The 23,451-nt window shown below is 35.3% G+C and overlaps 1 protein-coding gene across 5 annotated transcripts in view; it reads left to right on the forward strand.

The window, feature by feature from the left end:
- LOC123535480 (rabphilin-3A-like) overlaps positions 1 to 23,451 on the forward strand; it is a 122,630-nt gene that overhangs the window by 59,440 nt on the left and 39,739 nt on the right. For all 5 annotated transcript variants that reach the window (XM_053519729.1, XM_053519728.1, XM_053519732.1 and 2 more), the window contains 2 exons: positions 5,701 to 5,830; positions 6,321 to 6,407. In XM_053519729.1, coding sequence (XP_053375704.1) covers positions 5,701 to 5,830; positions 6,321 to 6,407 — 217 coding nt within the window. The remainder of the gene's footprint in view (positions 1 to 5,700; positions 5,831 to 6,320; positions 6,408 to 23,451) is intronic.

Raw genomic sequence — 23,451 nt, forward strand, 5'->3', positions numbered from 1 at the left:
ATTTTGACAGAATTATGCCCCTTTTTAATTTAGAATTTTTTGTTAAAATTTTTGATGAAGTCAAATACCTCTGTTACTATTAAAGGTTTTGACTTGAAAGTCAAAATAGTTATTCACTATCAAAGTCTAAACCAGGAGACACAATTCCCATAATTCTGATTTAAATTTTGACAGAGTTATGTCCCTTTTTAACTTGGAATTTTTTTTACTGGCAAAGCTCTAATTCAGAGTCAAGCACTGAGAAAAGTCGAGCGCGCTGTCTTACAGACAGCTCTTGTCCCAATTCCACTGCTATTGAAATGATGGAAAAAAGACCTGTTTATATTTATTTGATGTACCAAAGAAGGGCTTGTATGTCTATCTCTCCAGTAATTTGGGGGTGATTTTTGTTACTGTACCTAAGAATTTCATGTTGTATGTGACATTTTTCATTAGATTAGACATCAGTGTAGTAAAAACAAGATATTTTACATGTTGTTATTAATTTTCGAAATGTTGTGGTACCTGCCCCTTTGTGAAAAATAATCAAGTATGAGCGATTACCAGTCCAAGGGATGAAGGGTTTTACTTCAAGATAAAGGAAATTTGACTTAAAAGATGAGATTGGTAGCCCTGGATAACAATTCTATGATTGACATTAATTGTAAAGAAATTACCTACTGACCTCAACTGACCACAGCATGACTTCATGCTGTAACACATTTTTCTCAGGGAATTAATGGTTTTATTACGTCAAAGCTTTTTCTTGAATCTGTGTTTCCAGGTACAGAGAATTAAATTGGACCAAAAGTACCAAATAAAAAAATTTCAGAATGCTTTATACAGTCATGTACATTATAAGGTAGATGTATTTACATTTTACACATAATTTGCAGTGTTGATATAGACTGTCTAGTGTTGATACTGTAATGCATATTATGCAGGTCAATCTAAGAGGTTAATAGTACAGTAAACCTCACTTATAAGGAACTCGGATATAAGGAACACTCGGTTATAAGGAACAGTTTTCAATTCCCCGATTTTATTCCTTCTTTATTCAATGTAAAAATCCTCGGTTATAGGGAACTCGGTTATAAGGAACACTCGGTTATAAGGAACACTTTTTCCTGTCCCAAAGTACGAAATTCAATGGAAAACACCTCGGTTATAGCGAACAGACAAAACGAATAAAAATTATTAAAAACCGGAAATAAACAGGAGAATTGCTGATGACGTCAGAGTAACGTCGGCACTTTCACGCACATAAACACAAATTATTTCATTACTATGATCTATAGTTTGTTAATTCACGGATACGATAAAATGAAAAAATATAATATCATCTTTAACATTTACCAAATACTAGACGATTATGTATTATGCTTCAGTCTATATACTCGTAGATAACACACTTGTGCTGTTTAATTTATATCTCTACATTTGTAGAGACTCACAAAAATTTGGACGCATACTTTTTGAAAAAAGGACGCTAGAAAATCCCAAACGCGATAGCCCATTTCACTACGGTTTTTAACGAGAATCCACGAAAAATGGCGATCATGATCCGAACATCTAATCGTCTGACCAATCAAATGCTGGAGGATACATGTACAAAATAAGCTTTAAATAGTAACATAAATTATAAACAACGGCGCGTATTTACTTTTTGAAATATGGATTTTATTATAAAAACGTCAACTGAAACTACTTCATTATTTATACAATCACTCAGTGCGTTTAACCAGAGAGTGGTAATGTGAAAAAAGGACAAAAGTCCAGCAGGAAAAACTTCACAACTAACTTTTCTTTGTCTTGGAACTTGACCTACATACGCTACGATACCAATACATGTATAATGACTCAGACATGTCTGTTCGTGTAGTGCTCGTAAGAAACTTCCCTGATTGAGCGAAAATCGGAATGCGAATGAGGAAATAAGTAATAATAGTAAGAATACTGAATTTTCTGAAAGTCTGTGGCAGTTTTCCAATAGAGTGTCTTTTAATTCAATAAAAGGGTGCTCGTCTGCTGCTGAAGTACTCGCCATCACAAAACAGTCATGTAGAATTAAGAACCAGTATTTCATTGGTCCAGCCGATCAGCTGATAAGCCTCCACGTGATTTGATTTTACGAAAATTTCCGATAAATTCCAAAGTTCCTGTGAAATGGGCTATTCCCTGGGGCGCATATTTTTGCCATGCGCGTGCTTGCTCAATACACAATAAAGACAATAATAAAACAGTTGCGCCTGTTAGTCAAAAGGTGGAGTTTACGGCGACTCTTTTTTGCTCCTGGCCAATCACAGATCCACGTTTTCTAATAGGTGAATGGCCAGTTAAGGTACATGTAGTATTGTGTGTTTACGTAATCTAATCAACACGTGACAAACCACTCTGATTATGTAACAAATAATTTGGTTTTAACACGTGACGTACTTGAGTTTTGAATTTACCGTTAATCGCGATAATTGGATTAAATGATGATTAAAATTAGAATGTTTGCAGGACAGTCACAGGACTTGATTGTGTTGTTTTTTGTAGCCGTTCCCGAATCAAGTAAACAATAATTGGCTCACATTGTTTTCAAAATGGATACGATACGAAATATATTCCCTTGGCTGAATTGTTTGGTCATTTTAAGTATAGAATTTCCTTGAAATGGACAGAGACTCGCAATTTTCTCACATAAAGATTCATGAGAGAGTTAGAACACATTGCCTTTTTCAAACCTCATTCAAATAGCGTTCGCTATACAAATTGTGTTCGTTATACCAACCTCGGTTACAAGGAACTAGTTCGCTATACGGATATAAGGAACCTCGGTTATAAGGAACAATTTTTAAAGGTCCCGAGCTGTTCCTTATAAGCGAGGTTTACTGTACAGTGTGGAACCGCTATGTTGTCAGCGTTAATTGTAAGATGTTTATAGCTCACCAGACCAAAGGTGCAGCCTTTAGTATGTATTTTTTCAGTTGCCTGTTGTTGTCTGTCCACAATTATTGTAACACTGCACCATAGCATGTAGGCATAGGAAATAGAGATCAATATAATTGCATCTTAGTAATCCTACCAGGTGTTCTGTATTACAAAAGTGATTCTAATGTGACATTTTGATACAAGCAAAACTGTATTATCTGCACTATAAAGTACTTACAAGTATTTCATTTTATTATTGGCTTGTTAAAGGTTATTTTTTCACCATAAGTAAGTTGACAAAATCATAGGAACCAGGTTTTGAGGGGTAAATCAAATACATATGAATAAATCCTAAATGTTTTTGTTGTGCAAAAAAGTCTCATATTGCAATCTGACTAAAGTACATCTCCTATTACGCTACGCATAGGATCTGAAAACGACCTATTCATTGCCTCGTTCTGACGGCCCTTTCACTAGCCAATCAGAGCCTAGCTTACAACATCTTGCAAATCTACCTCTAGCATTGACTTTTGATATTTACAATTCTTATGTCGTAATGTATCAGACAGCCGGTTAGCTCAGTCGGTAGGCCACTTGCTTTGTAAGCGAGGGGTCCCAGGTTCGAGTCCTGGAATAACTGCATATTTTTCTTACTCTTTGACAATCGAACAAGTCGCCTGATTGGATAACATAAAAATAGCAATGATGGAAATCCAAAATATACAGAAGACGAATGTGAATGGGTCGTTCTCAGATCTTCGTTTAGAAGATCAAGTACTTTAGTCAGATTGTCTCATATTGTGTCTTCAACTGTTAACTTTTCATTTTCCACCCATTTGTGTAATTGCAAGGGAAGTAAACTAATAGATATCTCTGCTTATAAGTACTAGCCCAAGGCAAGAGTTGTCATTCTTTGTGGATCACAACTTTAAATTAAATATTTAAACTTCTGTAATTATACCCCCACCACCCCTTTTACTTAGAATTTAAGGTTAATTTTGTTGTCTTTTCACTATATCTCAGTTATTACTAAATGGATTTGATTCAAACTTAAAATAGTTGTTCCACCTTATCACCCACATCATGTGACATAAGGTACTTAACTATGACATCAATTTTTTATGAATTATGTCCCTTTTTACTTTAAATTTAAGGTTGATTTTGATGTAATTTCACTATATCTCAGTTATTACAAGATGGATTTGATTCAAACTTGAAATAGATGTTCCACCTCATCACCCACATCATGTGACACAAGGTGCATAACTCTTACACCAATTTTTCATGAATTATGCCCCTTTTTACTTAGAGCCAAAGGGAAGTAACATTTTTTAACTGTTGTATGGAGTTTCTTCCCCTTAAATTCAGGAATTAGTCTATTTTTAGAAATCCTATTTTTAGATTTTCAGTATTTTAGGTATTTTTCTAACTTTTTATTTATCAGTCCTATATACATTTTTCTGTGGTAACATGGGTCAGTATGACACTTTTTTGTATTCACTTTTAGTGTATCTCTAATATTAGAGATTTTTTATATTTACCTCATCCCTCATTCAGGGCACATAATTATACTAGTATTTTTAAGATTACTTATGGTTGCCATTCTTCTGTGGCAAGACCGTATGGTGGGGGTATGAGCCACTCCTGTGACAGTTCTAGTTGATATTAACAAAACTATCATAAATTTCACATTTGCGAAATCATTTTTGGTTATGTCAAGGACTTGGAAATCAATTTCTAGACTTTATTTAATGTGTTTCTATCACTGAAAATTTTAGGGTCTATCTCTATAGCATGCCTATTTGTTATTTGATTTTGACCAAACGTATCTCCATAAGATCTGTTTACGTCCTTGAAGCAGTTATATCGGACCATGGCCTCCAGGATTATGGTTCCTGAGATGACATATATTGCCCCTTTTCCCCCATGACTATTAAAATAAAATTGTTCTTCTTCTTTTATAATTGGCATATGCACAGTTTACATGGACTTCAATGAATATATCAAACTGGTAACAGTCTGAATACAAATAGTAAATTCTTATACGCGAGCAGACTTTCTGCTAAGTTGATAATAAAAATTGTTTAAAAAAGGACTTATTTCCGCTATAGACAAATGTCAGTCTACCTTGGTTTTTATCTCAAAGAAATGGTGCAGAGGTTTTATTGTACTAGTCAGGTAATAGAAGGGAAATATATTATGGTCTAGGAGTTACAGTCCTGGTTTAAAATGTTTGAGACAAAACACTGAGAGTCAAAAATATCCCTTGAAGATGCCTACATGTAGATAATATTCATAAATTACAGATAACATTATGTAATAATGTATTTAATGTAGCAGTCACTCTGTGCACAAGGACTATTAATATTTTAATAACATGTATTAAATTCTCTACAGTAAATGCATGATTACCCATTCAGGTTCCTAGATAGCAGACTGGTTTTCAAGGATGACCACAAGAATTTATACAGGAGTTATTATTCAGTGCCTAGCAATACAAATTATAATGATTGAAATGTTGCGAGATAGGGAGCCTAACAGATAGATGCCACTCAAAAGAAAGTTCTCCAGGGCTACCAATCTCGGCCATTAAATGATATTTTGCACATGTAGTTTCGAGACAGGGCTTGAAAATGTCTTCAAGATAGCTGGAATTTTAAGATGAGGAGTTTGAGATTCAAACTTTCAACTGAGCCGTGCCATGAGAAAACCAACATAGTGGGTTTGCGACCAGCATGGATCACGGCTCAATTTACTGTATTTTGAAAATTTAGTATTGATAGTTGATGTTTATTTTTGTTTCAGGAGGCTGGTAGAGAAACTAGATAATATGAAGAAAAATGCAATGGGGAATGGAACAACACAATGTGTACTATGTGGAGATGAATTCGGCCTTCTAGGGGCCTCACCAACTTACTGTGATGATTGCCATAAGGTACCTCACTGTTTAAGGTCAAAAGGTTAAAGGTTTAGACCACAATAACCTTAAGACAAAACCAGTACCTAGACTTTGGGCATCAAATTTAGTGGACAGTTTAAAATATATTCTCTCTCAAAAAAACAACAAAAAACACCTCGGTAGCCTAGTGGTAGAGCGTCCACTTTTGAGATAGAGAAAAAATTAAACTTACATTTTGTTTAGTGGTGGTTGCTAGTAACTAGTAAATTTTTCTAGTCAGAAAGACTATGTTGTAGGGAGGTAGTCAGTTGAAAGAGGTGTCTTTATCAGGTTGGAATGCTTACATTTTATTAGAAGCCTTTTGATTAAATTAGTTTTCTTATTTATGCCCTTTTTGTCACCATACACTAGCTGACAGGGTTTTGAATGCAGAAAAGCACTGGTGTTTAAATGCTGTGTATTTATCAAAGTTATATGTATAAACAGTGTTTTTATGTTGTTTTGTTAAACTGGTGACCTATTTCAGGCTGTATGTACCAAGTGTGGTGTGGATACACAAAACTGTCACAGGCAGCCACTCTGGTTGTGTAAGATATGCAGTGAAAATAGAGAGGTAGGTCTTTCTTAAAATCTTATGGAAGATCAAACAAATATTAAAGCCAAGTTTTCATGTTTTCTGATTTTTTTTCCAGAACCAATCCTGCCCTTTCTGTTCATGTTTTCTGAGTTTTCTCATTCTGAATCCCACCCCTTCTGTTCATGTTTGCTGAGTATTTTGTGAGTATTTTCAAATCCTATCCCGCCATTTCTATTCATGTTTTCTGACCTTTCTGACTGGCTTGAGGATAAAAAGCTGCAACTTAAAGATGTTTGTGATGTTTTATTCTTTGGGGTTGGCAGAGATTTGGGGTACAGATACCTCCTTGCCAATCCCCCAAGCCTCATATTTTTTCCTTTACATATTTCAGTTCATCTAGTTATTTCGTAAAGAGCAAGGCCACATAAGCTACCCCTCCCTGTACTCCTGGTATTGTTTTTTTTAATTTGCTTTTTTTGGGATGGACAATATGTGATCTTCCCTCTGAGGAAGAGGTAATTGGTGGATATTAAACCTCTTTAGTGATAAATCTAGTTTTCATCATCAAACTACCATATATATTTCAGTGTTATATGTCAGTAATTCACTGAATAACATTTGAGCCGCGCCATGAGAAAACCAACATAGTGGGTGTGCGACCAGCATGGATCCAGACCAGCCTGCGCATCCGCGCAGTCTGGTCAGGCTCCATGCTGTCTGCTTTTAAAGCCTATTGGAATTGGAGAAACTGTACGCGAACAGCATGGATCCTGACCAGACTGCACGGATGCGCAGGCTGGTCTGGATCCATGCTGGTCGCAAAGCCACTATGTTGGTTTTCTCATGGCACGGCTCATTTATAACAGAATGAAAATATTCTGTGACATTCTGAGAAATCTGATGCCATCTCTTGAGACCTCCATAGTGAATGTGTCAATTCAAACTGTTACCATGGAATCAGATGTAAATCCTATAACAAATAGAAAAGACTTGCTGTTATGAAAAATGGTGTCTCTTATTGGTACAATGGACAAACATAAAAAAGAAGCAGAAACCCAATTATCTGCCATGTATGAGCTAAAATCAAGAAATTAAGTTGAATTTAGAACAGAAAGTTAGTTTGGGAAATTAGGTAACAGACTGCTAAAAACAAGTTGAAATTAGAATATAAAGTCAAGTTTTGTCGAGCCTGCTTGCGGTGAGCTCGATATAGTCGTCACTTTTGGCGGGTTGGTGTATGTGCGTCAAATCATCTGTCAGATTTCATCCAGACAATAACTTTGACATGTATGGACCAATCTTGTTTATATTTGGCATGAATGTTTACCTCAATGAGAAGGAGTGTCATGCACAAATCCCATGTTCATGTCTCAAAGACCAAGGTCATAGCTGGAGGTCAAAGGTCAAGTTGAAGTTTGTCTGGAGCATTTCTTCTTCATTAATGGTGGGATTTTGATGCAAATTGGCATGAATGTTCACCATTATGAGGTGGAGTGTTATGTGCAAGAACCAGGTCCCTAGGTCTAAGGTCAAGGTCACACTTAGAGGCCAAAGGTGCTGGTGGGCTCGACATTCTGCCCATGGACATGCAGAATGTATTTCTAGTTAAAGTTAGCTGACTGGCTGTCCACTTAATACAGGTGGCTGCTAATGCAGGTTCAACTGTATATGAGCCGCGCCATGAGAAAATCAACATAGTGGCTTTGCGACCAGCATGGATCCAGACCAGCCTGCGCATCCGCACAGTCTGGTCAGGATCCATGCTGTTCGCTAACGGTATCTCAAATTACAATAGGCTTTGAAAGCGAACAGCATGGATCCTGACCAGACTGTGCGGATGCGCAGGCTGGTCTGGATCCATGCTGGTTGCAAACCGACTATGTTGGATTTCTCATGGCACAGCTCATATACTTTCCATAAAAAAGATGGTAAATCTGTTCACTATTCATCCAATATGTTTTTGGTAAGCACCCGTTTTAACAGTACTGTCCAAATTGGAAGATGGAAAAGTTCATTATAGAAATTTAGCAGAGTAAGGGTTAAATGATGTTTTAAATTCTTAGTAAATAATGACAGAATAAATACGAACTGATCAATACAATGATATTGTTTCAAGAGTTATTTGTTGAGATTTATACAATATCTTCGATATGCAGAAATCAGTTTTCATATGTTATTTCATAAAGCCGAAAAGGGAATTCAGAAGCTCTGGGAATTGCAAATAGATAATGTTTCGATCAATTTATTCTGATATTTATCTTATTGGAACAATGAACATAAATGAAAAAGAAGCAGAGACCCAATTATTTGTCATGTAAGATCTAAAACCAAGAAATTAAGATTGTTTTCCTGAAATAGAAATCTGCCAAATGCAAGAAATGTCTTGAAGTCTTTTGACGTATTATTGTTTCCAAGAAACCATGCAAAGAAATTAATTACTTTGTGGAAACTATATCTGCTGTAACCATTTTAGTGTTTAGTCTCGTCTATCAGTGTGAACTTCTTTGCTTTACATGACGGTTTTGCTGATTAAACTGTGGAAGTCTTACTGAGAAATTTTGAGTTTCTCAACCCTGATGTCATCGGTATGAATCTAGTTACGGTTACACCAAGAGCTTCAAGTTACAAAACTGATCCTGGTGACCAGTTACAAATGCTACCTTACCATTGGCTGATTTCAGGTATTTGACAATAAGAAATAACCAGTCAGATTCTTGAGTTTTGAGACTGGTCTTCAGATTTATGACCTGGAACCCAGGTCACCTTATGGTACCAGCACTTGTTTTTTTCAGCATATGTAATTGAGAGTGATTAAAATTAATTAAGCTTCTCTTACAAGCTAAAATGAATTAAAACAGTATTTCTAGTAGGGGATAAATACATAAGTAAGAGATTATAGAGTAAAACAAGATACATGTGTCTGCAGTAAAATGCAGGACAAATGGAGAAATCTTTCTGTTGCATTGGTGTAAAATTTCGATGCTGGCACCGAAAGTGGGCAATAAATTAAAATGTTGGAAATCAATTGTTTGGATTTACACAAATTCTTTGGAATTGTTCAACAACATAAATTTACAATAAGTCCTGCACAAATAATGATAATATTTGTATTAGAAATCATTAAGTTAGATGTTTTATTAAGGTTATGATGATTGTGATGATGATGATGATGAATAAATGATGTTGATGATTATGACTGTTATAATATTGATACTAGAAGCAGTGATTAATGTAAGTTCGATAGTGATGATGATGATAATGATGATGATGATGTTGATGATGATATGATGATGATGATGATGATGATGATGTAGACAATTTTAATGATGATGTTTTGTGGCTATCTACTGATCAATTATCAGATCCTGCCCCAGACGTTTTTTTGGTTTTTTTTAACTTGCTTGAATAATACAAAATAATGCTTGTCAGATAGGAACCCTATGAATAATGTTGTTTGCATTTTTCCAGACATTTTCCATTTGGAATGCATATTGAGCCTTTCCCCAAGAGATCTTGTTGTAGATTTATGTTATAAACTTCCATGCAAGACTGAATAGTGATGATTAGGTGTTCCAATACAGACAAGAATTTGTTTTTCTAGGAAATTTCGTTTGATACTGGTTTAGAAATTTAGAAGGATTTAACATCATTTTTCAATAGTATCTCTCAAAGGAGAGAGGCTTGATTAAGTTGGAAACCTGTTTTTGACAGTTTATAAAGATTTATAAATACTTTGTCAATATAGCTGTAGAAAGGATGTGACATTTAAAGTGTTTTCCCCAATGCTCTTTTAACATTTGTACAAAGTTAATGAACTTTTGGAGAAAATGTTCTTACACTGAACACTTGGCTGGGGTCACTAAATTTTAAGGATTTATTTGGTGATGATGTGTATTGTATTAAATGACTAGCAGACTAACTAAAATATATTTGACCTCAAATGTATAGTTGTATAATAAAAGACGTTCAGTTTTTCCTTTTGATGGTCAGATTGTTTTTCCTACTGCATGATGTTCATATCAAATGATCATTTGATTTTTTTACGTTAAGTTAGGTAGTGTATCTCAAAAATCAAACTGATACATTGCCACAAGAATTTTTTTTACTGTAGTTAGAGAAATACTGCAAATTAACTGCAAATAATAGTAAATTGTGAGGGGTATCCCACATAAGTGTAAAGTACAGGATGTTGCATAATAAAGTACAATTTATGGTATCCCATGATAGTGCAGTGTGGGCGTATTCCATAATACTAGATCAAAATGGTTATGTAATGTAGGGGCATCGCATAGTAGCGTAATATAGGGGTCGTATGTCATATGATAGTGTAATAATTATAGGGGTTTTTCATCATGGTGTTACACTGGTGCATGCATTGCCGTATAAATTTTATGTAGGTGGGGTTGTATAATAGTGCATTGTGTAGCTGTCACAAAAGTCATAATTGTGCAGTGTTACTGTAGGTGGTATCTTTAAACAGTGCACTGTATTTGGAATCCCATAAAGATAACAAAGAGAATTAAACCAGTGTTTTATTGGTTTGCAATGTCATGTGAAACACTCATTAACCATTTCAGATTCAGTTCTAGCAATCCAGACATTGTCAATTTGGGATATAGATTTCTAATGGAGCTGCACATTGCCCACGGTTACAGTTTTATAGGCTGCATTGTAACATACGTCAAAGCTTACCATATTTGGAAAATGCTAAAAAAGAAACTTACGAATCCAGATGTTCCACTGAAGTTTTATTTTTGTATAAGCCTTATGGCTTTTACCGAAATGAAACTTCTACTAGAAATACATCAAGAGTTATATATCTTGTAATAGCTTAAAGTGGAATTCTGCGTAATTTTCAAGTAAAAATCCAGCTGAAATAGATGTGCGTGTAAAAAGGGTGGAGGAAATTATAGCTTTTAACCCAATATAACAAACTCTGCCTGTTACCAGTACGAAATAATAAATTTCCAAATATGACTTTTCATATTTTGACTGGGGCAGTCTTTTTAAGAAAAATCAAACTGCATGCAGGAGTTGCTTCCCTTCAGTTTAAGAAATTTCTACATATAGGTAAGGGAGGTCACTGCACAGAAAATTGAAGAAAATAACTATTATTTCATTAGTCAGATTTATTTATTTCTAAAGCATCAACTTCAAATACTTATGCATCATTATTGTTAATTTAATACTTTTAGATGCACAGCAACCGAAAATTGCTTTTATAAAACAGTCACCAAAAACAGTACACTGTGTGCAATAAGATAAGGAGATTCGCCACTTTAATATATTTAGTTACAGCTAATATTATCTTTATTTCATACTTATCATGTACAAATCTATAATTGGGTTAATTTAGACAACAACATTTTAGAAAATATGTTACTGGGAGTAATGGTATTCTTGAAAAGGTCATATTTAATGGCTCAGACAAGATCCTAAAGGGTTTTACTGAGTCTGAAAGCTGCTGGTTGAATAGACACTGATACAATTACCGTCAAGTTTTCTTCATTATCATTGTAAAATGAATTAGTATACTAGGCTGAAAGTTTTTAATGTGCCAAGTTAGGTTCATCATAATGTAGTTTGGCAGACAGAAAACACAGCTTGATACAAAACAGTCGCATTAAAATCTGTAACTGAACAAAATGCTGAAATTCCATTGTATGCATTTCAGCGTTATCAGATGCCACAGGTTTGGAAAAAAATGTATGGCAAGACACTCAGTGCTCTTTCAGCTAAGCGACAGGGATTGCTAATACGTGTACATATCTCTCCAATTTATGAACCCTATTCAAAACCATGACATACTTCCCAACTAAATGAAATTAACCCTTATAAAGCTGGACATGATTGAGTCTGCCTTTTCCACCAGTGTAGATCATGATCAGCCTGCACATCTTGCACATTTGTGCAGTCTGATCATGATTTGCACTGTTGGCCATTCAGTGAATAAATTTTCAGTGAAAGCCCCTCAGAAAACAAGTAATGCAGTCATGACCCCATGTTATGCGCCAAATGTACCATAGTGTTTTGAATACCAACAAAACAAGCATATAAAGGCAAGAGGTCATCAGATAATAAAAAGTTACACGTTATTCAGAGACAAGTGCTGTGAAAGAAACTGTTACAAAAGGAGTGAATATGTCTGGACCTCTCTTAATACTGACAGTAATCTGGAATGAATGATTACGCAATCACACTTTATTCCCAGCAGACTCTTTAAGACAACTCAAACAGACATTGACTAAGGACAGAGATATTCCATACCAACCTTAAAGCATGACCTTGAAGGATTGTGTATAAAACAGCCAAATCTTGCATAAAAATTGTGTTTGCTCTGAAAAATATTTGAGCCGCGCCATGTGGAAAACAACATCCAGTGGCTTTGCATCCAGCATGGATCCAGACCAGCCTGCACATCCGCGCAGTCTGGTCAGGATCCATGCTGTTCGCTTTCAGAGCCTATTGTAATAATTAGAGAAACAGTTAGCAAACAGCATGAATCCTGACCAGACTGTGCGGATGCGCAGGCTGGTCTGGATCCATGCTGGTCGCAAAGCCACTATGTTGGTTTTCTCATGGCGTGGCTCATTTTTCTGTTTAATGCTCTTTCATTTCGGCAATCATTTAGCAAGTCTGTCGCTAAACTTTTGGAATGATTATATTATCATTTTCATCTTAAATTTCGATAAAATTACAGTTAAGTTGATTGATAGTAAACGTATCAGCACTGCAGTCACTTAGTTAATATTTCAGAAATCATGTGCCGTTTCCATTATTTTATGTGGCACTTGGAATTCAAAATGAGCAATATACCTTTGAATTAGCACCTGCTTATTTATGAAATTAACAAAGTTTTATAATTTACTGAATTCATGGATTATAAGTTAAAGAAGTTAGGGAGATGGGGGTGTCCTCTATATAATATCTCAGGCATACATGTTCTTTATCCTTACCCTGCTAAATTTCTAAAATGGACTGGTCCATCATTCAGTTTGGACAATGACCATTTATTATTTGAAGAGGAGTTCAATGAAAATTTACTGACCGAACAGTGACCAGTGCAGACTGTGCAGGCTGATCTTGGTCTGCACTTGTCGCAAAGGCAGAATCACTTGCCGCTAGCAGGCTAAGGTTAAATCTAAAATGAAGATCTGAAATTATTTTTGAAGAAGGCTTCGACTCTCTTCACTGACATTTTGTATTATCCCTGTATATGATTCTCAGCATGGATAACAAACCTTTGTCAAATTTGAAAATTTTACAAAACAATTAAATATCACCATTTAAATTGGGCAGCTGCGAGAACAAATATTCATATACACATATTCACTGTGCACCATCTGAAATGTATCTTCAAGGAAAATATATCTCCGGCTTTCTTAAATTAAGAAAAAAATGCGCACCCCATTAAAGTAACCCAAGATCTATCTGTTTCTGACATTAAAAGGATGTTTTAATTCTAATACAAAAACACATGACAAAGGTTTTTGAACTAAAGAGCAATGCCCAAACCTGGAAAATAATGGCTGTATTTACATGCATAAAGTTCTTATTTCTCACGGGGACAAAGAAATTGAACTTGCTGATTTAGCATGCAAAGACGGTTTTTGTTTTTCTATCTGATTTGATGCAGGATGCACATTTAAAATTCCCAAACACGATATCAATCACAGGGAAAATTGAGAAAATGCCTGCGCTTAACCTTGTAATGAAATTTTCACAATTTCTACAGAAGATTGAATTTTATTGGATTTTGCCGTTGAATGCCTTAATTTGAATGCAGATAATGAAAGGAAATATTTGTTTTTGTAGACAGAAAAACAGCAAATTTGAAGATGCTCAGTGCAGACTTGTTTTATTCAAGGTCCAAGATGATAAAACTGTGTTTGGAGACCAGTCTAAAAACTCAAGCATCTGATTGGCTGTTAAAGGGGACATTTTTGAAATTGACCAATGGGAGTGTGGCATTATGAGACTGGTTTCTAAAATCATTTTTTTTTTACAGTAGAACAATTTTGCCTTGCTCTTTTATCCAAAAAGATTGTATCCCCATTTATTATTCACAAATATTGACAAAGAGCTGGTAATAGGAACATTTTTTATGCCCCCGAAGGGAGGCATATAGTTTTTGAACTGTCTGTCTGTCTGTCAGTCTGTCAGTCTGTCCGCAATTTTCGTGTCCGGTCCATATCTTTGTCATCGATGGATGGATTTTCAAATAACTTGGCATGAATGTGTACCACAGTAAGATGACATGTCGCGCGCAAGACCCAGGTCCGTAGCTCAAAGGTCAAGGTCACACTTAGACGTTAAAGGATAGTGCATTGATGGGCGTGTCCGGTCCATATCTTTGTCATCGATGGATGGATTTTCAAATAACTTGGCATGAATGTGTACCACAGTAAGACGACGTGTAGCGCGCAAGACCCAGGTCCGTAGCTCAAAGGTCAAGGTCACACGTAGACGTTAAAGGATAGTGCATTGATGGGCGTGTCCGGTCCATATCTTTGTCATCCATGGATGGATTTTCAAATAACTTGGCATGAATGTGTACCTCAGTAAGACGACGTGTCGCGCGCAAGACCCAGGTTCGTAGCTCAAAGGTCAAGGTCACACTTAGACGTTAAAGGATAGTGCATTGATGGGCGTGTCCGGTCCATATCTTTGTCATCCATGGATGGATTTTCAAATAACTTGGCATGAATGTGTCCCACAGTAAGACGACGTGTCGCGCGCAAGACCCAGGTTCGTAGGTCAAAGGTCCTAAACTCTAACATCGGCCATAACTATTCATTCAAAGTGCCATCGGTGGCATGTGTCATCCTATGGAGACAGCTCTTGTTTTGGACATATATTATCCTGAAGAACTCATGCTTGATATAATTCCCACAACTTGGGTGTTCCTCCTTCATCAAAAGCTGGAAAGTAATGCTGTATGACCTATTATTGTGTCCATGTGACATTAAACCCAACAAAAAAATAAATTTTAGGAGACCCTGCCGAGGAGTATCATTTGATTCCACCAAGCCCAAGCCTTGTTTTAGCTGAAGGTGCAAAAACATGTTTGGTGAGACACACATCAAAAATGCCGTGTGATTTCCAAAATTTCATTAAGCTCCGCAGTAATTTACGAGAATTTTATTGCTATTTTCATTATTTATGAAGCATTATTACCTTAATGGAAATACAGCAACTATCTGATTAGCGTGTCGTTATTAGATGAGAGAAGAAAATGGAAATTTTCTTCATATTCTATTAAACCAGCCATCGTGGCATAAGAAGTCTGTATGAATATAATTAACTTTCAGAACTAAATAAAATAGACTAAGTAGATAATTAAAAAAAAAATCCCTGGAGTGGAATTCTGTAAAATGAAATTATTTTCTGCTGTAGGTGGTTTAGACTAAGTAGGTAAACTTGGTTAGTGGTTTAGACCAAATAGATTAAATCTGGGTGCAAATATAATTTTAGTTGTCTAGCGTTATGGTAATTGGCTGAAGGCAGTGAACTTACTGTTAGATCAGTATGTGATCAGTAGCATGGGTTTTCCTGAATTGCAGCTTTAAATTTTTCAGATTTCAGATATTAACTATATGCAATCATTCTAAATATCTATGAGGGTAATAGTAGTATTCTTTAAAGGTGAGCTTTAGTGATCACCCTGTGTCCGACGTCCGTCGTCCGTCCGTCGTCAACAATTTGACTGTTAACACTCTAGAGGTCACATTTTTGGCCCAATCTTAATGAAACTTGGTCAGAATGTTACCCTCCATAAAATCTTGGACGAGTTCGATATTGGGTCATCTCGGGTCAAAAACTAGGTCACCAGGTCAAATCAAAGGAAAAGCTTGTTAACACTCTAGAGGTCACAATTTTGACCAAATCTTAATGAAACTTGGTCAGAATGTTACCCTCCATAAAGTCTTGGACAATTTCGATATTGGGTCATCTGGGGTCAAAAACTAGGTCACCAGGTCAAATCAAAGGAAAAGCTTGTTAACACTCTAGAGGTCACATTTTTGACCCAATCTTAATGAAACTTAGTCAGAATGTTACCCTCAATAAAATCTTGGACGAGTTCGATAATGGGTCCCCTGGGGTAAAAAACTAGGTCAACAGGTCAAATCAAAGGAAAAGCTTGTTAACACTCTAGAGGTCACAATTTTGGCCCAATCTTAACGAAACTTAGTCAGAATGTTATCCTTAAAAAAGTCTTGGACGAGTTTGATATTGGGTCATCTCGGGTCAAAAACTAGGTCACCGGGTCAAATCAAAGGAAAAGCTTGTTAACACTGTAGAGGCCGCATTTATGACTATATCTTCATGAAACTTGGTCATAATGTTAATATTGATGATCTTAAGGTCCAGTTTGAATCTGGGTCATGAAGGATTAAAAACTAGGTCACCTGGTCAAATCAAAGGAAAAGCTAGTTAACACTGTAGAGGCCACATTTATGACCATATCTTAATGAAACTTGGTCAGAATGTTTATCTTGATGCTCTTTAGGTCAAGTTTAAATCTGGGTCAGCTGGGGTCAAAAACTAGGTCACTAGGTTAAATCAAAGGAAAAGCTTGTTAACACTCTAGAGGCCACATTTATGACTATATCTTCATGAAACTTAGTCAGAATATTAAACTTGATGATCTTTAGGTCAAGTTCGAATCTGGGTCATGTTGGGTCAAGAATTAGGTCATGGGAGCAAATCAAAGGAAAAGCTTGTTAACACTCTAGAGGCCACATTTATGACTGTATCTTCATGGAACTTAGTCAGAGTGTTAAACTTGATGATCTTTAGGTCAAGTTCGAATCTGGGTCATGTTGGGTCAAAGACTAGGTCACGGGGTCAAATCAAAAGAAAAGCTAGTTAACACTGTAGAGGCCACATTTATGAACATATCTTGATGAAACTTGGTCAGAATGTTAATCTTGATGATCTTTAGGTCACTAGGTCAGGTGAGCGATACAGGGCCTTCATGGCCCTCTTGTTTTAATATTTAATGACCAAAAATATATATTTTTCTTAAAATCACAGTTTTGAAAATATTTTTTAAAATTTTTTATCAAAATTTTTACAAAATTTGACTACGGAAATGTTGCTTTTATGGTAATAAATATATTCTGAAAGTTTACAAACTCAAATTGATTTTTAAAAAAAAACTTCTCAGAATGGCTAAAACGTACAATGGAAAACCATCAAAAAAGTTTTTGATGATAAATCCAAAACTAATCAAGATTTTTCGAAAATTAAAAAAAATCCTATCAAACAGATAAGGAAGTCAGTGGGGATTTTCCCTTGGACTGTGTTTAGTTGAATGGTGTAAGCTCATTCAGGTGTGGCAGAATGTGCATATTAAAACAAAGGAGCTTTTATAATCCAATTAAATTGGAATAAAGATTACAGTCTAATGTCAGCAGCACAGTCAAACATCCTAAAAGAAAAAAAAACAACTTACGTTCAAAGCTAAAGATTAATTTTATGACCTTTAAGGAGCAAACACATCTGAGGAAACTGATAATACAACCTCTCAACACAGAAACCTTAATATATATGCAAATGTGTTTCAGGCATACAGACACTTAATAGAAAAATGGCGTGAAAAAAAAAAAAATGGTAGTCACATAATGGCGGATTCAAATAGTCCTCAGTTTTTTTGCTCTGTAGAGCTATATTCCTTTTTTCTTTGCATTTTTATTCCCCCAAAGGGGGGCATATTAGTTTTCAACTGTCCGTCCGTTCGTTCGTTCGTCACAACGTTAACTTTTTGCATGAAGGCACTTTACTCGCGAACCACTGCACCCAGGACCTTCAAACTTCACATGCTGATAGTACTTATTGAGTACACGACCCCTATTGCCTTTGGGGTCACCAGATCAAAGGTCAAGGTCACCAGGTCAATGGTCAAGGTGCTGCAGGGGCATTTGTCACCATTATTGACAGCTCTTGTTAGCTGGACTTTTGGAAGAAAAAGTAGAGCTATTGTACTCGCCCCGGCGTCGCCGTCGCCGTTGGTTAAAGTTTTTGATAAAGTCAAATATCTCTGTTACTATCAAAGCTATTGACTTGAAACTTAAAATAGTTATTTACTACCAAAGTCTACACCAGGAGAAACAATCCCCATAACTCTGATTTGAATTTTGACGAATATAGCATTGCCCCTTTTTAACATAGAATTTTTGGTTAAAGGTTTTGATTAAGTCAAATATCTCTGTTACTATCAAAGCTTTTTACTTGAAACTTAAAATAGTTATTTACTATCAAAGTCTACACCAGGAGAAACAATCCACATAACTCTGATTTGAATTTTGACAGAATTATGCCCCTTTTTAACTTAAAATTTTTGGTTAAAGTTTTTGATAAAGTCAAATGTCTCTGTTACTATCAAAGCTATTGACTTGAAACTTAAAATACTTATTTACCATCAAAATCTACACCAGGAGAAACAATCGCAATAACTCTGTTTTGAATTTTGACAGAATTATGCCCCTTTTAACTTAGATTTTTTTGTTAATATTTTTGATAAAGTCAAATATTCCTTTACTATTAAAATCAAATATCTCTGTTACTATTAAAGCTTTTGACTTGAAACTCAAAATAGTTATTTACTACCAAAGTCTACACCAGGAGACACAATTCCCATAACTCTGATTTGAATTTTGACAGAGTTATGCCCCTTTTTAACTTAGAATTTTTGGTTAAAGTTTTTGATAAAGTCAGATATCTCTGTTACTATCAAAGCTTTTGATTTGAAACTTAAAATACTTATTTACCATCAAAGTCTTCACTAGGAGAAATAATCCCCATAACTCTGATTTGAATTTTGACAGAATTATGCCCCTTTTTAACTTAGAATTTTTTGTTACAATTTTTGATAAAGTCAAATATCTCTGTTATTATTTAAGCTTTTGACTTGAAACTCAAAATAGTTATTTACTATCAAAGTCTACACCAGGAGACACAATTCCCATAACTCTGATTTGAATTTTGACAGGATTATGCCCCTTTTTAACTTAGAATTTTTGGTTAAAGTTTTTGATAAAGTCAGATATCTCTGTTACTATCAAAGCTTTTGATTTGAAACTTAAAATACTTATTTACCATCAAAGTCTACACTAGGAGAAATAATCCCCATAACTCTGATTTGAATTTTGACAGAATTATGCACCTTTTTAACTTAGAATTTTTTGTTAAATTTTTTTGATAAAGTCAAATATCTCTGTTACTATTAAAGCTTTTGACTTGAAACTCAAAATAGTCATTTACTATTAAAGTCTACACCAGGAGACACAATTCCCATAACTCTGATTTGAATTTTGACAGAGTTATGTCCCTTTGTAACTTTGAATTTTTTTTACTGGCAAAGCGCTAATTCAGAGTCAAGCACTGAGAAAAGTCGAGTGCGCTGTCTTGCGGACAGCTCCTGTTTTTAGCTCACCTGTCACAAAGTGACAAGGTGAGCTTTTGTGATCGCGTGGCGTCCGTCCGTGCGTGCGTTTGTCCGTCCGTCCGTCCATAAACTTTTGCTTGTGACCACTCTAGAGGTCACATTTTTCATGGGATCTTTATGAAAGTTGGTCAGAATGTTTATCTTGATGATATCTAGGTCAAGTTTGAAACTGGGTCAAGTGCATTCGAAAACTAGGTCAGTAGGTCTAAAAATAGAAAAACCTTGTGACCTCTCTAAAGGCCATACTTTTCAATGGATCTTCATGAAAATTGGTCAGAATGTTAACCTTGATGATATCTAGGTCAAGTTCGAAACTGGGTTATGTGCCATCAAAAACTAGGTCAGTAGGTCAAATAATAGAAAAACCTTGTGACCTCTCTAGAGGCCATATTTTTCATTGGATCTGTATGAAAGTTGGTCTGAATGTTCATCTTGATGATATCTAGGTCAGGTTTGAAACTGGGTTAACTGCAGTCAAAAACTAGGTCAGTAGGTCTAAAAAATAGAAAAACCTTGTGACCTCTCTAGAGGCCATACTTTTCAATGGATCTTCATGAAAATTGGTCAGAATGTTCACCTTGATGATATCTAGGTCAAGTTTGAAACTGGGTCACGTGCCATCAAAAAATAGGTCAGTAGGTCAAATAATAAAAAACCCTTGTGACCTCTCTAGAGGCCATATTTTTCATGGGATCTGTATGAAAATTGGTCTGAGTATTCATCTTGATGATATCTAGGTCAGGTTCGAAACTGGGTCAACTGCGGTCAAAAACTAGGTTAGTAGGTCTAAAAATAGAAAAACATTTTGACCACTCTAGAGGCCATATTTTTCAATGGATCTTCATGAAAATTTGTCTGAATGTTCACCTTGATGATATCTAGATAAAGTTTGAAACTGGGTCACGTGTGGTCAAAACTAGGTCAGTAGGTATAAAAATAGAAAAACTTTGTGACCTCTCTAGAGGCCATACTCTTCAAGAGATCTTCATGAAAATTGGTGAGAATGTTCACCTTGATAATATCTAGGTCAAGTTCAAAACTGGGTCATGTGCCTTAAAAAACTAGGTCATTAGGTCAAATAATAGAAAAACCTTGTGACCTCTCTAGAAGCTATATTTTTCAATGGATCTTCATGAAAATTGGGTCATGTGGAGACAGGTGAGCGATTCAGGACCATCGTGGTCCTCTTGTTTGCTAAAATCACATGACAGATTTTCTTTAAGAAAATATAGGTTACAGACATTTAAAAGGGGTCCTGATGTGTGCTGTGGCCATTGGAAATTTGTCAGTTTTATATAGAATAAAGAGGAACTGCTATTTAGTGTGTTGTAACCTTCAGTCATCACATTGTGTTCGCTGTAAACATGTTGTACTGTATATCAGCATATCAATTTGTCGAACAAGGCGCTTTTTATTTTTGTTGCTAGGAACGTAGGACTGTAGATAATTTATGTCATTTTCTCCATATAGTCGGTGTGTCTGCAGTAGGGCTTTCATCATCATAAATATTCCATTTTTGCCTTGTAGTCATATCTGATTTGCTGAATTTTGATGGAAAGCTTCTGAATGACTTTGATTTTGTATGAATGATCTGTGTGAGGAGACACATTATAAATTCTGCTTGATCTCTATCTTTGGAACAGATTCAGTCAGCTTTTACTCCATTTATGACAAAGTCTAGACATAGGTACTGTTGTATTATTTATTATTTATTGCCAGTTTGCTGTTTGAAGAACTGAAATGTCTTCAAAGCCACTGTAATGAATATTCTCTATATGTTAAAGGGAAGTAATTCTGATGAAAATAAATGCACACTAAGCGTATGTCCATTCCTTCCTTTCAGTTTCTGCTCTGTTACTCCATTTAGATAGGAAAAAAAGAGAACTGTATGAAACTGTTAAGCATTAGGAGAGTGTGTATGTTTGAGTTTAGTTCAACGATTTTTTAGTCATATAAACCACGGCGTCTGCTTGTAGCAGTGGGCACAATGGCCAAGTTTATAGTGCTGCCTCACTGGAATATGATGCTGTAGATATGTGATATCATACCCCACCCAGTCACCATCTCCTTACAGTGAGGGCTAAGCAAGGAAGTACCATTTTATACGTTGTTGATATGAACCGGCCAGGGATTGAACCCATAACCTCTTGCACTGGAAGCGAATAAATTTACCACTAGGCCACTGGGCTGCAGAGGTTTAGCTTTATGAATGCCAAAGTTGGGTTCGCACGTAGGAACAGTGGCACTTAGGTTAAAAATTGAGAAAATTTCATTTATAATTGGTGTTCCTATTAAGATAATGAAATGCAGCTTATATAAAAAGCTGTTGGGTATTCAGCTTAAACTAAGATCAAGGGTAGAATTGCAATGGAAACCTTTGTTATGGGGTCTGAAAAAGTCTGCTTTTTGTGGAATTATCCAAGAATTTTGTTTCAGCGAAAAATATCCTGTTTTTGAGAAGTACACAAAATGCTTGAAGTGCTTTTAAAAAGTATATCTATTTTGACATTTTTATGTTACCATTCCAGACAAAGTTAAATGTGTCCTTATAATACTCCAGAGAAGTTTGTCACATAATTTTGGCATACATCTTTCTCAAGAAAACTGATAGACACTGAGTTAACTTTATCACTTAGCAGCTGGGCTGTTTAACCTTTGCTCAATATCTAAAATGGACTGGTGCATCATTCAATTTGGGCAATACCATTTATCATTCGAATGGGTTACTGAAAATTTACTGACTGAATAGCGAACAGCGCAGACCATGATCAGACTGCACAGATGTGCAGGCTGATCTTGGTCTGCACTGGTTGCAAAAGCAGAATCACTTGCCACCAGCACAAAGCTAAGGGTTAAATATTAATGTACACTGCAACATAAGTTAAAAACTTTCTCCCTTTAAAAGATATGAAAGATCACAGAATATAGTGTGTATTTTAGTGAGTAAATGATGTAGTGAGTAAAAAATCAAATGTGAAAATTATCTGGTCCTAAAATAAACCACTAATTCTAAAACCAGTTGTGAATAAGTGACGATCGAAGTATGATAAAAAGCTTTAAAGTTGTTCTATGTGTATTGTTCACTTTAAGAAAATTATCATTTAAGATACTGATGTAAATCTAGAAAATCCTCAACAAAAATATTTAATTTTACTAGATAAATTAAATTACTTTACTTGCATTTGCATTAGTTTTTATATGAAATAAGTCATTTGTTAAAACCAAAAAAGCACTTCCAGTTTTTTAATTGACATTATATATTTATACTTGGTTTACTTATGAATACAATTATTAGTGTGTAAGTTGTAGTTTTTTAAACCTGACATACAATATTGTTTATGCACATAATCACATTAACTCTATCTTTTCATTTTTCATTTCATTAGATACTATGTAATATTTTGTTCATATTCTAAAATATGAAATTTGGCATGGTATATCTTTAATAGCACTAAAAACAAAGACTCAAAGCCAGTTTTCCAGCTTAAGTGGGAGGCACATTAGAAGAAAGCTGTCTGTAGAAACAGATTTTACCCATGATGCCAAGTGAGGCATTGAACATAAAACATCAGGTGAAAAGTTATTTGCATAAAACTGTCTGATAGATCTTGGCAGTAGCATGCAACAAAA

This window comes from Mercenaria mercenaria, chromosome 12, assembly GCF_021730395.1.
Source record: "Mercenaria mercenaria strain notata chromosome 12, MADL_Memer_1, whole genome shotgun sequence".
NCBI lineage: Eukaryota > Metazoa > Mollusca > Bivalvia > Venerida > Veneridae > Mercenaria > Mercenaria mercenaria.